Source organism: Limulus polyphemus, unplaced genomic scaffold (genome assembly GCF_000517525.1).
Source record: "Limulus polyphemus unplaced genomic scaffold, Limulus_polyphemus-2.1.2 Scaffold8342, whole genome shotgun sequence".
Lineage (NCBI taxonomy): Eukaryota > Metazoa > Arthropoda > Merostomata > Xiphosura > Limulidae > Limulus > Limulus polyphemus.
In genome coordinates, this window is record NW_013673952.1 from 1 (window position 1) to 14224 (window position 14224).

General features: G+C 33.7%; 1 protein-coding gene across 1 annotated transcript in view; it reads left to right on the forward strand.

The window, feature by feature from the left end:
• Positions 1-3752: 3752 nt before the first annotated feature.
• The window catches only part of LOC106475277 (pre-mRNA-splicing factor SLU7-like), a gene marked incomplete at its 5' end in the record, with an annotated part of 25826 nt that continues 15354 nt past the window's right edge, over positions 3753-14224 (forward strand). The window contains 3 exons of the mRNA XM_013935973.1: positions 3753-3900; positions 5173-5253; positions 12900-13064. Of these exons, the coding sequence (XP_013791427.1) occupies positions 3753-3900; positions 5173-5253; positions 12900-13064 (394 nt within the window). The remainder of the gene's footprint in view (positions 3901-5172; positions 5254-12899; positions 13065-14224) is intronic.

Consider the following 14224-nt stretch of genomic DNA (forward strand, 5'->3'; position numbering starts at 1 on the left):
TAATGCCAATCTTTCTCATGCTGTTTTATTTAGTTAAGAATGTCAATAATTATTCTACGACATTCGTGAATTATGTAAACGTCCTCTTCTTGTAATGCCAATCTTTCTCATGCTGTTTTATTTAGTTAAGAATGTCAATAATTATTCTATGATATTTGTGAATTATGTAAACGTCCTCTTCTTGTAATGCCAATCTTTCTCATGCTGTTTTATTTACTTAAGAATGTCAATAATTATTCTATGATATTCATGAATTATGTAAACGTCCTCTTCTTGTAATGCCAATCTTTCTCATGCTGTTTTATTTACTTGCTACCAGTTCTGTAAAATCAAATTACTGGTATTAATAAACTAGTCAATTTGAAGAACATCTAATAAATCCACAAATAATGAAGCCAGATTTGACCATCAGAATCTTCCAAGTTTAAACACAGCTACTAAGACCACATTACACGTGGTCTTTTAATTTTTGTCTTTAATAAAACTGTAACATTGCACCAAAAATGCATGTTGAAGATTTTTAGAATTACTTTGTAGAAAGGAGTTTCATTAATATAAAAAGAAAAATTACAAGCTGAAGTATCATGTTGAAAACAGGATGATTAAATCAAGCTTTTTTCTTTCTTTCTGTAATTTACAAGATTTACATTACACTACTAACTTTTTCAAGAGTGATTTTTAGTTAAATAACAATACTAGAGCATTATTCTACCAATTGAATATTCTAAAAACACTAATATAGTTTAGTTTTATTGTTGGATGCAATGGTAAGTGTAAGCATCGTGAATTTATATTAATAAGGTTACTAATCTTTGATAGGTTGTTTATGCAGAGTATTCATAATGAATGTAAGACTTCCTGTAGCCTCAACCAATGGTAGCCACAGTAGAGGTGAGTAAACTGTGGCAACCATTGGTTGAGGCTACAGGAAGTCTCTCCTTCAATGAGAAACACGTTTTAACCAACCAATCATAACACACTCTCCACAATTCACTAGAACACTATAAAGATCAAACTACACCACACACACACACTGACGTAAAGATGAAAGGCAGAAGACTTTCGAAATGTTGTCCTCTGCATTTGTAGGTTTCTAAAACAGGCAGTTGCTGTCCATTTGAAACTTAGATTCAAGGTTACTAATTTTCATGTCTTTTTGAGTAATATACATGATGTTTTTCAACAAGATGCAAACCAATAATTTGCTTTGGGTTTTAGGGGTAGAAAATTTCCAAACTTTCATTGTCACTCTGGTTTCAATATATTATTTTTTGAATGTGAAAACAAAAGGTCATTGATTCAAAAGTGTAATTTATTCTTTGTCCATGTTTACTAGAATTAAAAAGCAGTTTAGAGAGGTAATTCCAGTACACTTATATAACCTTTAGCTAACAGGTAATTCCAGTACACTTATATAACCTTTAGCTAACAGGTAATTCCACCACACTTTTATAACCTTTAGCTAACAGGTAATTCCACTACACTTTTATAACCTTTAACTGACAGAGGTAATTCCACTACACTTATATAACCTTTAACTGACAGAGGTAATTCCAGTACACTTATATAACCTATAGCTAACAGGTAATTCCACTAAATGAGTATAACCTTTAGCTAACAGGTAATTCCACTACACTTTTATAACCTTTAACTGACAGAGGTAATTCCACTAAATGCATATAACCTTTAGCTAACAAGTAATTCCACTACACTTTTATAACCTTTAACTAACAGAGGTAATTCCGCTACACTTATATAACCTATAGCTAACAGGTAATTCCACTAAATGCATATAACCTTTAGCTAACAAGTAATTCCACTACACTTTTATAACCTTTAACTAACAGAGGTAATTCCACTACACTTATATAACCTATAGCTAACAGGTAATTCCACTAAATGAGTATAACCTTTAGCTAACAGGTAATTTCACTACACTTTTTTTACTAAAACATTTTGGTTTGTGCCAAAAAGAAAACGTACTTTCTCCACTTCTAATTCAGTTCACTCCTTCTGCTTAATTTTCCTTCAGGCAGAATAATTAAATATCTTCACATTGTTGTCTTCTGTTATTATACTTTTAAACCAGTTATCAGCTGTCTTTACTGTGATGGTTATTTTTTAAAAACATCAGTCTGTGAAGGAGGGTAAAGATCAGTTATAGTAGAGCTAAAAGGTCTTTGAACTTCACTTTAAATATAAGATGTTAATTTTAAATTTGGTATTACACCCTACTATAATACCCACATTGAAAGAGGAGGGAACTGAACTTGTAACTAATGGAGATGGAGAATTGCAGTGCTACCAGAATTCAATTAAATAATGCAAAAGTGATCTGTAACTTATCTAAATATATGTGTACCAATGCAGATGAAATTATTAGGGGTGCAAAAAAGGGAGCACCAAGATCCAAAATTCATGGCAGTAGGGAAATAATATTGGAGTCTAGGAGTGGATTTAGCTGTACAAGTTTGTGTTTGATGTAGAAATTTTTTTCTGTATTAGATTAGCCATGTTATTATTGTTCTTTCAAGGTAAATTCAAAATTGCTTATGTATGATTGGACCCCTAATGTTTGTCACTTCTCACAGATTCCACTGTGAATTAAGCCAGTAAGTTGGGGACTTACCCAAATGACCACAGAGGTCTGGTTTTCCTATTTTTTGATTCTCAGCAACACTTCAGGCAGTTTAGGGCCCTGGTATGAGGAGTCCACCTGAATACCCATCCCCCTGTTCAGCAGAGGAGGGAGAGTATTTGATCTACAGAATTGTTTAATCAATTGAAACGTTATTACAGCCATCTTGACCAGTTGATTTGTAATATATATATATATATATATATTATCGTATGATAAAAAGGAGTCCTATATATACATCTTCCAACTTGTGACTACACTAAGAGCAGTGCAGTAGGAACGAAAAGTTGTACCTAAATGGTATAGAGAGTGACACTAATAATCTTAAAGGCTGGGCATGCATAAAAAGTGGTTTGTCTACATACTAAACATTAATGTGGATCACTCTGGTGAAAAGCTTGTTAGAAGGCTTTTTGATAAGAGATCCACAGTATCTAGAGGTGAATGTGTTAGTCAAATTGATCATGCACAAAAAACAAGATTAAAACTATAATTTTCTGGAAGGTACAAGTAGTGAAGGTAAAGGACAAGATTAAAACTATCAGTTTCTGGAAGGTACAAGTAGTGAAGGTAAAGGACAAGATTAAAACTATCAGTTTCTGGAAGGTACAAGTAGTGAAGGTAAAGGACGAGATTAAAACTATCAGTTTCTGGAAGGTACAAGTAGTGAAGGTTGAGGTGACTCTGCTCTTCATATAATTAAGTTGTTAAAATCATATCAGCAGGTGGGTACACAAGACAAGGAAATAAGAAAGTTGTACTTAGCAAACTAAAAATCAGTAAAGATAATTCTGGGCCCCTGAAACCAAGTGAAATTGTGATATTGTGTAAAAATCTGTATTCAGGTTGAGGCAGTCCCATGTAACAGGTGATGATTAGCTTATGAGTAGAACACTAAGGGCCATAATCACAGGCGATTACTTTTTTCTAGACAAAAAAGGGGTACACATGATGATTACTTTTCAGGTTTTGAAGTTTTTAATTGTTGAAATAGCTTTTGTTTTTTACCAAGGTTTGAGTGCGCATCGTTTATAAATGATTATAAAGAATTTGTCTTGAATCTTACAAATGAAGTCACTGAATTTAGCCTAGTTTATTTTATTCTTTTATCCAGAGATATTAATCCACACATTCCTCAGTATATTGCAAGTGCACCTTGGTACTTTGGGTCAAAAGGTCCTACCTTAAAACATCAGCGTCCTCAACCTGAAAAACAAAAGACGTTCAGTACCATTGGAGATCATTATGTTCGAGGAGAAACGGTAACTGTCATTTAGTTTCTGGACAAAATAGTTTTTATCTTTTATAACTTAAAATATTTATATTTATTCTTGACAATTAGTACTTAGAAGTTTATCACACTCGTAGGTTTGTCTGTCAGGCTGAATTACTTTGTAAACTGTTGTCATGATATAAAAGACTGTTTAGTTTAGATATTATTGATTTATTTTTGTGAATTAATATTTTATTATTGTTTTATTTTTGTTATATTAAGAGTTAAAAGCAGACGATTGTAGAAAGTTGTGTTTATAATTCATTGATATTGAGACTATCGAACGCCACATGCAATACATTGACGTTGAGAATATAGAAGGAGGGGAGATAATTAAGTGATAGACATATAAATAGTGTGAGACAAGTGGAAATAGCAGACAGATAATAGCAAAAAAGAGTAAACTTACAGGCCAAGGAAAGGATCGTCGTGAAGTTAACTACCGTAAAAGTGATAGGCCTAACATTTAATATGTTAGAGTAAGACTAACAGTAGAAAAGCAGATAAGAAAAATAATTTATTCTGTCAAAGCATGGTTGTAAAGTAATTGAATCAGCCTGGGTACACTTTGACAAAAGGAACAGAGAATCTTCAGAGAAAAGAAGACCAAACGATTACAGTAACTTGTGCCACAATTGTAAGTGAACCACACACAGAATACTAGTATGATAGTAATAAAGAAGATAGTTCAACTTTTCAACTGAAATTCTAAAGTAATTAAATAGGCTTAAGTGGACTTTTGACAAGAAGGAGAAAACTACATATATAGTATTTATGATATACCTATAATATCTATAGTGTTGAAGAATTTATTGTACATACATTTAACTTGTTCTGAATATATATATTATTTTGAAATCAAGTGAAGTGTGTGCTGTTTATCATCATTGAATTTATCGCTAACAAGTCATAGATACCTACTGTAGAAGAATCCTAAGCCCAACAACAACACTAAAGCTATTTATTCTGACAACTATTTAATGTTAGATAAATGCTTATGCTAGAATATCTTATAGAATATAAGAATATTGTAGACATTTTAAACTGACTTACTCATTTGTGAAGTCCCTATATTATAACTTTCCCAAGACAATAACCCTGATATTTAAAGTTTAATATTTAACAACTCATTTCATAAGAGAATACCTTATAATAGTGTGTAAATGTAAATATTTTAAACAGACTGTGGTAGTAAAAAATAATATAATTCTAATTAATTAAAAATGAAGCACAGACTGAGACTGAGTGTTTTAATTTATAGCTTGGAGTAGCTTCCAGATTTAGAAAAGGAGCTTGTGAGAACTGTGGAGCCAAAACTCATAAAAAGAAAGACTGTGTTGAGGTTTGTGTTTGGATCTCATTTGGTCCATTTTCATCCAAACTTTATGAAAATTAATATCATGGTAAAGTGCATTAATTTGTGTTTATTACTTCATTGTTTCACTTTGTATTGTACTGTATTGGTTTTTTTGTTCAGATAATGATCCACGAAGAATTTATGTAAGATGCGTTTGTTATCTCGGGGTTTGAACTAAAGCTGCTTTTGACACAAGTTTTGAATTTTTATGACATTTTTATTTTATTTTATTAATTGACAATGTTATTTGGTGGATAAATTCAGAGAAATATGTTATTAATGCTGTTCTATTAACTCTCATGCCACAGTCATCCTTTACTGCACATGTCATAAGGTTTTCAGTGAGTTACATTCAAAATTTAATACTGCATTATTTATAGCCAATAGAAAGCCAAGGTTTTCATCTATCAAATGACATATCATGTTACATTATGTTCTGAACATAGAATTGTCAATTTCTCCTTCAGTACAAGCTTCGTTCCCATGGGAAACATATTGACTAGCTTGGATGAATGCATGACGGCTTTTGTTGCACAGTAAGAAAGCCAGAAAAATTGTGATAGTTATGGGACATTGTCTGCTTTTAGCATGTTATTATTCTATGTTCTTTGGTGCATTATTTAATTAAATAAAAAATTATGAAGTGCATTATTCCCATTAGTATAAATATGTAGGGTTACGTGTTATCAGCAACAAAAAGAGAAGTTCCAGTAAGTACTTTATTTCTTGTTTTTCATGTGTTTATTATTATAAAAGTAAAATGTAGAAATAGGAATTTCTTTAGTTTAGTTAAGGTTAGATTAAGTAAAATAAATAATAATAATAAAATAAAAAATGTTAACGAGGTATACATGCGAGCAGCTCGGAGTGACTTGTGAGTAATGTAATTCGATACCATAACATGTGCTACACGTTCCCTAAGTGATTAAAACTTAACTTATGAATAGTAGTTAGACATGGTTCAAAGGGCAATAAAACAATAAAATATAAGTATAAATAGATTTATACTGTTATGAGTTTAAAGCTACTTAGGATAAACAAATATAGTTTCATGTTACAATTTGAAGTCATTACAGAAAGTAAAAAAAGAAGTAATTTAGATTTATTTCTTATTTTCATATGATGTTTACAAGGTTGATCAAATTAGCCAACCTCTTATAGAGTTAGGGTAAAGAAAATAACAGATAAAATACATAGTTTTATTGAAAATAAAATGTTTAAAATGTATTTAGAAGGTTTTAGGGATTACACAAATGAAATATTTTTGGTCTTAACACAAAAATAACTTTGCACTCAGACTACTAAAAAAAGACTATATATATATATATTTATGGAGAAATATTTTTTTAGTTTAGCAAAAATACTTCACTAAAAATTCTGATTTTTTTTGTATGTAAAAGGCTTGTAATATTTAGTGAAAGGCTGCCAAATTTACATACTTTATATTAAAAGTTAGTAGTATCAAAACTATAACAACTTTAAATGAGTACAAGTTGGTCAAATCGCCCGAGCCGTGTAAGGAGAGTTAACTAGTACATTAAAGAGTGCATCAGTAGTTTGAACTAAACTATAGATATATATATAACACTAAAAATTGGTTTTTCATACCTACAGTATGAACGTAGATACAAATTGTGTAGCTTTGTGCTTAACAACAAATCTTCTGATGAAGCAATCAACACCACACTTCCACAACTCACCAGGCTAGCCACGTTAAGATAGTGAGGTGTAGTTGAAACATTGTAGCTTTTTGTTATTGCTAACAACTTATATATCCTATAACAGCATTTTAAAAAATATTTATATTTTAAAAGTGTAGTTAAATGTTGTATTCTTATCATTAACTATTTCGCTACAGGTATGTCAAGGTGTGCATGTCATGACCTTTCACATACTTCCATTCAAAATTTAATTAAACTACTTTATTATCAATGTATACAAATAAACTTAGTATCGAAACTTATTTAATAAATCAGATCTTAATATAATATAAATTTTAATTTCTTAATTTCAAAAGGAAATATTTAAATAAGTCCTCGATCTCCCTTTGTATGAGAATTGTGACATTTATTCTTCAGGTCTGTCCCATTCTATTAATTTATTTACCACCTCTCTTTGAAGTATGGGGTTTAATTATAATATATATCTATTACTAAAGCAAAGTGTAATATTTATAGCCTTCAATCTTCTTTGTTTACAGAGACATAAACTAAAATATCAGACCCACTTTATCACCTCCTTTCTTTCACAAAGAGCCAATAGAAAGGCAGAGTTTTAATTGATCAAATAATGTATTATATTACATTGTTTTCAGTACAGAGTATTGTCTGTTTCGTCTTCAGTTTGGAAGTTTATCTCTTGGTGCTCAGATCGAGCAGCAAAAGAAATTAGTTTAAGCCTCTCTCGCCTTAGTTAAAAAGCCTGTTTAATCAAAATAGTTATAGAACATTGTTTGCTTTCTGCATGTTATTATTCTGTATTCTTGGGTGCATTATTTAAGCAAATAAAAATTATTCTGATACGATACATAACCTCCTTGAGGCTCCCACCTAAACATGTGTTTCCACATGATATTGCTGTATTGTTGCATGTAAATGAGCGTGTGACAACCCTTCACCAATAGGAGTGGATATACCCTCCCTACATAGCTGACTCCTTTACTGATAATTCAACCATCACTTCTCAGTTGGGCACTTGTGTATATAGACGTGTCTTTTTTTTCCGCTCATTAGATTTTGTGATATTGCTATTTATTGTGGAAGTATCTACAGAAAATACCAACTGTTTGTGTAAATATTAAATTTGGATTTTATCTTTCAAACATTTCTGCACCTGCAGATTTTTTGGAGTTTTATTTCCACATTATGAATTCACAAGTGACAGTAACTGCCACTTTGTCTGGTGTTCGACAACAAAACATTGTTCACACTAGACAAAGAACTAAGATGATATCGGGTTCCTTTTTGTCTGTTAAGGAAGAGACAGCTATTCTTCTGAACCTAATAGAGATACACTTCCTCCTGTAAATCTTGTTAATGATGATGGGGATTTTGACAGTCTTTTCCCACCACCTACCTTTGCCAAATATTTTACCAATTCTGTCTTGGATCTACTTAGGCCTTTTTCATAATTTCTGGACATGGTTTCTCAGGTATGTTACCTTCTCTCTCTCTCCTGTCTCATATAATTATTCTCCCTCATTTGTTAGTTTGTCCCCTGTTTCTAATTTTTATGTTTTCCTCCCTCTCCTGATATTTTTATCTCAACTTTGTTCTGGTGCAGGCATGCCTTTTCCTCCTTGCCTGGTTGTCACATGTGCCTTGGCTTAGCATTGGGCTGTATTCCCTTTCTTGGATTCTCAAACTTTGGAGTCTCTTCTTCAGGCTGAGAGGTCAGATCCTCTATCTTCAGTTCGACTTTCTCAGGTCCAATTTTTATGGCTCCATCTTACTCTCACTACCCCTTTGCATTTTTCTCTTCCCTTTCCCTTCTTTTTGAAGCAATCCACCGTACCTCTATGGGGTTATTGAAAGATACTCATTCCTTTTTTTCCTTTCTACATTGGCACATTATTCTTTTTTTGGCTTTGTCCTTTCTGACTTGGTTGCTTTGTTACTGGGATTTGTTGGGGAGGGATGCCATTCTTGCTTTTGTACATTTGTCTCCCTTCTTATCACAAGAGATCTTTGGCTCCTTTCCTCCACCAATATCTTTTTGGTGAAGTACCATATTCTCCGGAGTCACAGTTTGAAACCTTTTATCAACCTTGTTCTTTGTCCTCCCTTTTCTCCATAACTCCTTCTGTTCCCATTATAACCTCCCATGCTTCTGCATCTTTTCCTCTCCTTGTCTCTTCCTCCCATTCGTCTTCTTCCATTTATTCTTCCTCTGTGCATAGTCCTTGGCACTGACAATCACATTGGTGACTCTCCCATATACTCAAGGCCAATAGGGGCTTTTTGGCTTCTATTTGTGGCTAACTTTGGCATGCTTTAAGTTTATTGGAGGGTCTTACCTTTTGTTTTTTTCTTCTCCTCCTCCACTGTCTCATGTTTCTATTCCCTTTCCTCTTATATGGGATTTGGTGTCTCATTGACATCTTTCATTGGCCAAGAACACTATTGAACAAGTTTCTCATCCTTCTCCAATATTTCCCTCCATCCCAATAGGACACCTACATACATACTCTTCTTCTATGGGAGATGGCATGTTTTGGTTGGTTGGTCAGGCTGGAAAGGTCTCATCTCACACACACTTAGTAGCAGGTTACCTTGGGCGTATTCTTCATTTCCCATTTCTGCAGAGCTCAGCCTTCTCTGCTTTGTTGGTTGACCATGATAAGTTTGGTTTCCACAACTCTATCCTCTCCTCCTCTTTCTGTGTGGAAGGTTCTCTCTCTTTTAGGGACTTCCATAGCACCCCTTATTCTCTTGGGTCATGCTCATGTACATCTTTTGCAGTGGACTCTGTACAATTCGTGGAACCTCTCTCAGGATCTCTTGTTCTCTCTTATCCATCTTCCTTCTTCCCTGTTTTCACCTGGTGGTTTGACAGAACCATTATTCCAGAGGATGTTCCTTTTCCTCCCTTTTGACTGGATCCTCACTCTATTTGGAGATGCTTTCCTGACAGGGTGGGGTACTTGTCTCAACTCTTTGAGGTTTCAGGCCAATTATACCTGGAGGATCTGCTCTTCATGTCAACCTCCTGGTACTCTTACAGGTGTTTTTGGCTTTGGATCATTTGGTAATGATTCATATGGACAACTCCACTGTGGTATCCTATATCAATCACCAGGGAGCACTTGGTCTGGCTTTCTCTATTTCTGAACCTTCGACCTCCTTTTGTGGGCTCATTCTCTGCATGTCTGCCTTGTGGCTTGTCATGTTCTGGATGCCCTGGATCTTGTTGTGAAGTCTCCCTCATGTAGTCCTCTTCTGTTCTCCTGCTCTCTTCTTCTACAGCCTTGCACTTTGCTCTTTCATCTAGCTGTATCATGGCTCCAGCTTCACATGGGGAATTTGTCTGGTCCCTTGCATGATGTTTGGAATTCTTTTCATGTGTATCCTCCCTCCTTTCCTTTTTTGTTTTCCCATCATGGTGTATCAGCATAATTGGCATTGTTGTTCTTTTTTCCCCTTCTTTCTGTTCCTTATCTGTCTGTGTACTTCACTGGGCTCTTCAGCCAGGGCTTATCAGTTTTGATTATTGTTGGTTACCAGATGGCTCTTTTTACTACTTTCCAGTTTTCCCGTTACTTCTGAGTTTTTCTTTCCTTCCCATTTCTTACTATGCTTGTTCATTCCTTTCACCTCCATCACCCTTCCTGTCCTTCTAGCTTACCTGAGTGTGTCTTTAATGTTGTTCTCTATGCCCTCCTTACCCCACCTCCCTGGGACTCTTTGGTTTCCTCTTTCTTATACAATTTTTCCCCCAATCCTTTTCTTACCTCATCCATTTTGTCTTGCCTCGAGGGCAAAATTGTACTAGTGAATTGAAAATATTATAGATACTTATTTGAACCTGTTTATCAAATTTTGTTTTTAAATAATACTATAATATTAAATTTAAATATGTTTTAGACTGTAAATAAAGACCCTCTAAGGTTAAAACATTTTCATTAAACAATGTTTAGATTTTTCTGTTGCACCTTACCACTTGGTCTATCATCTGTGATAAGTATTTAAACCTTTTTTCCAGTTTTCTTTCTTTATAAAATGGCATCTGGGCATGTTCAACCTCAGTTTTTAAAGTTTTAACCAATCTAAGTTGTAAGGTGTCAATTTCGATACCACCTCATTTAGTGCATTATATCTCACATTTGGCAAACCATAGGATGATAAGCAAAAACGTGTGTCAAAACATTGTGTGCTGTATTTCAAAATAGGAAAGAGGGTAGTGCTTATTATAGAAATTGATATTTTAGTTTGAAACTATGAGTTCGGGTCAAGGTGTTTTCCATTGTTATTACACATCTTTAAAATCTTGCTTGAAAAAATCTGCATGTTAGGCATGTGACTTTATTACTTTTTTATAATATCTATAAACATGCTGTATCATTTAACTATTTATTTTAATTGCCCTATTGCAGTATTAACTCAAAATAAATATATTGTTGGGAACAATACTTGAAGCATAAATGTTAAGGGTAAGAGTTTACTGGTTTGTGAGTGAAAGGTCTTTACAAGTGAATTAGGATTAGTGCTTTGAATTGAAAGAGGTTGTGGTCTTATATTCTTTTGTATTTAAATTAACAGATCTAAATAAAATAATTTATTTGGGTTAAAGCCTATTCCCTCATTCTTTTTGCCTGTGGTCATCAACATTCTGACATGTATAACATCGATTGTTCCTGCAATTTTTCCTTGCTCCTGTGCCATTCTTCATTCTGACTGCACTTTTCTCCCTCAACCATTTGCAGCACATGAGGGGGACCATGTGTTCACACCTGTCTCTCTCCCTTCTATTTTTCATCTTTCTTTTTACTAAAATCATAATTGCCTTTTCTGTCCTATCTGTGTGCTACATTGTTATTTGCCCTGCACTTCTTCTTTTTGCGGTTCCTGGCCACTTGGATTACTTCTTCCACTAGTGTTCTTTCTCCAATTACTTCTCTAAATAGCTTAGTCAACTCATCTGTTTAGCATATTCTTTGTTGGATGGGAATTATGTCAGTGGTTCCAGGTGTCCTTCCATCAAATTTGTCACCTTACGCACTTGTTGGCTGCTCACTTTTGTTGTCCATTGGAAGAGATTGTGGACAACTCCTTACACCTTTGACACATGCTATCTCCATCATTTAGTCATTTCTTATTATTATAAGTAAAGCAGGCAGGGTATCCCTCCTCATTCTTCATGTCTAGTTTAAAATCTAGTGTTGACTTGCTTTTAAAAATAGGGTTTTTAGTAGAACATGGGATTTCTTGTCACTTACACGTTCCTAGCTGCTGGAGTGGTGGACAATGGAGGCTGATTTCTGAGTGTGGCCGTTTCCACTCAGTAGAGAGTAGGTCAGTGGTTTTCTGCCCATGTTGTATCAGTTCACCCCTCTGGCTGGCTTTTCCCCCTTTTTACCACTGTCCAGATATTGAGTTCCTGGATAGTCTAGTGTAGGATTGATGGAGAACCAGCCAACATAAATCCTCATTCTGTTGCAGTTTGAATGATAAATGCCTGTTCTGCCTCACTGAGCTTGACGTGCAGATGGTAGGGAGGAGGGTCCTACCACAGACTTGAAACCATATTTCCGATGCCACCTAGTTTTGGACTGGAGTTCACTCACCATATACGGTCTGATATACTCTAGCCACACTACACTTATAGCACTTCCCTGAGCATGATACAGTTTCTGGGCTGTTCCTCCCATTGTAGCAACACTTCCTTTCTTCACGGGAGAAGAGTGTATCCTGGTACAGTCTTCCTGAAGGGGGCTCATCATGGGAAAGAGCATGCTTCTAAATTAATCTTGAAAAAGGATGTATATTAATTTTAAACTGAATAATGGTTGTTATTTTGAATGTTTGATATTTAATATAACATTTCACGTGTGATTTTTTTTCTATTAAGGTTACAATCTGCATTACTTTTTTGTCCAATTAGAATTAAGTGTTTTAATTTTTTTTTTTACTCAGCGACCAAGAAAAGTTGGTGCTAAGTTCACATCGGAAGACATTGCTCCAGATGAAATACATCTTCCCGATTTATCGTTAGATTATGATGGGAAACGTGACAGGTGGAATGGCTATGATCCCTCTTGTTATCAGGCTATTGTGGAAGAATATGCTAAAGTAGAAGAGGTAGGATTTTTATCAAAAATAAAGATAATTCATCAAAATTGGAATTATAATAGTGTCAAGTTAGTAAGAGTATCATTCAGAAGAGAATTATTGTAACAGAAGTAAACTATGAACGTAACATGAAAATACTTAAGCTCACATTAAATGACAAAATCATCACTATAGTCGGCTGAAAACTGCAGTTTCAAACATTTAGCCGATAAGCCTTCTTTAATAATACAATAGGAATTTCAAAACAATCTAACATTAATTATGTAAATGATGCAGTAGTATGTGAAAAAGATAACCAATAAAGACACATGTCTTCATGCAAAGTATGGGTATTTAGCTTTAAGTAAGTTTCTTGTGGTTTTCTTCTTCCTTGAACCTCCTTTATTAAAAGTGTAAAAATTAACTAATTAAATATATATAAAGATGTAAACTAAGTTTACATTATGTTGAAATAAAACTAAGTTATAAATTTACTGTTAATTTTTCAAATAAAAAATATTGGGTAGTTCTTTTTTGTGTCCATGAGTTTGATAATAATTATCTATCCTTTGATAGGTTGTTTAGGCAGAGTATTCATAATGAATCTAAGTTTCAAATGGACAGCAATTGCTGTCGAGGACCACCTGAGGACAAAAGGCAGAAGACTTTCGAAACGTCGTCCTCTATATTTGTAGGTTTCTACAACAGGCAGTTGCTGTCCATTTGAAACTTAGATTCATTATCTATGCATTCAGAATTAAGTAACAAATAGTAGAAAACATTGTGATGAGAAACCTTAAATTTATAATGTTTTTAAGATTTGTAATTAGTTTTGAAATATCATTTTAAATTAACAGATTGGGGTAAAAGTGAGAATATTTTTAGTGAAGTGATTAATGAGATTCAAGTATGAGAGATGCCAATTAAGGGTAAATGGTAGTTTAGGAGTAATCTGTTGAACACCCATGCATGCTTCTGGTTTTAAATCTGTGATTTCTTTTCCCATGTAAGACGTGTTAATAGAAACTACTTCTGATAGATCGTGTGTCATACTAACTTCAGATACCTCTCACTAAGACACGTTCATAAGTTCCACTATTTAGTTCATACCCCAATTTTAGTTGTTCTGTGGGTGTTTGTTTGATTATTATTGTCATATATATATATATATATATATATATATATATATA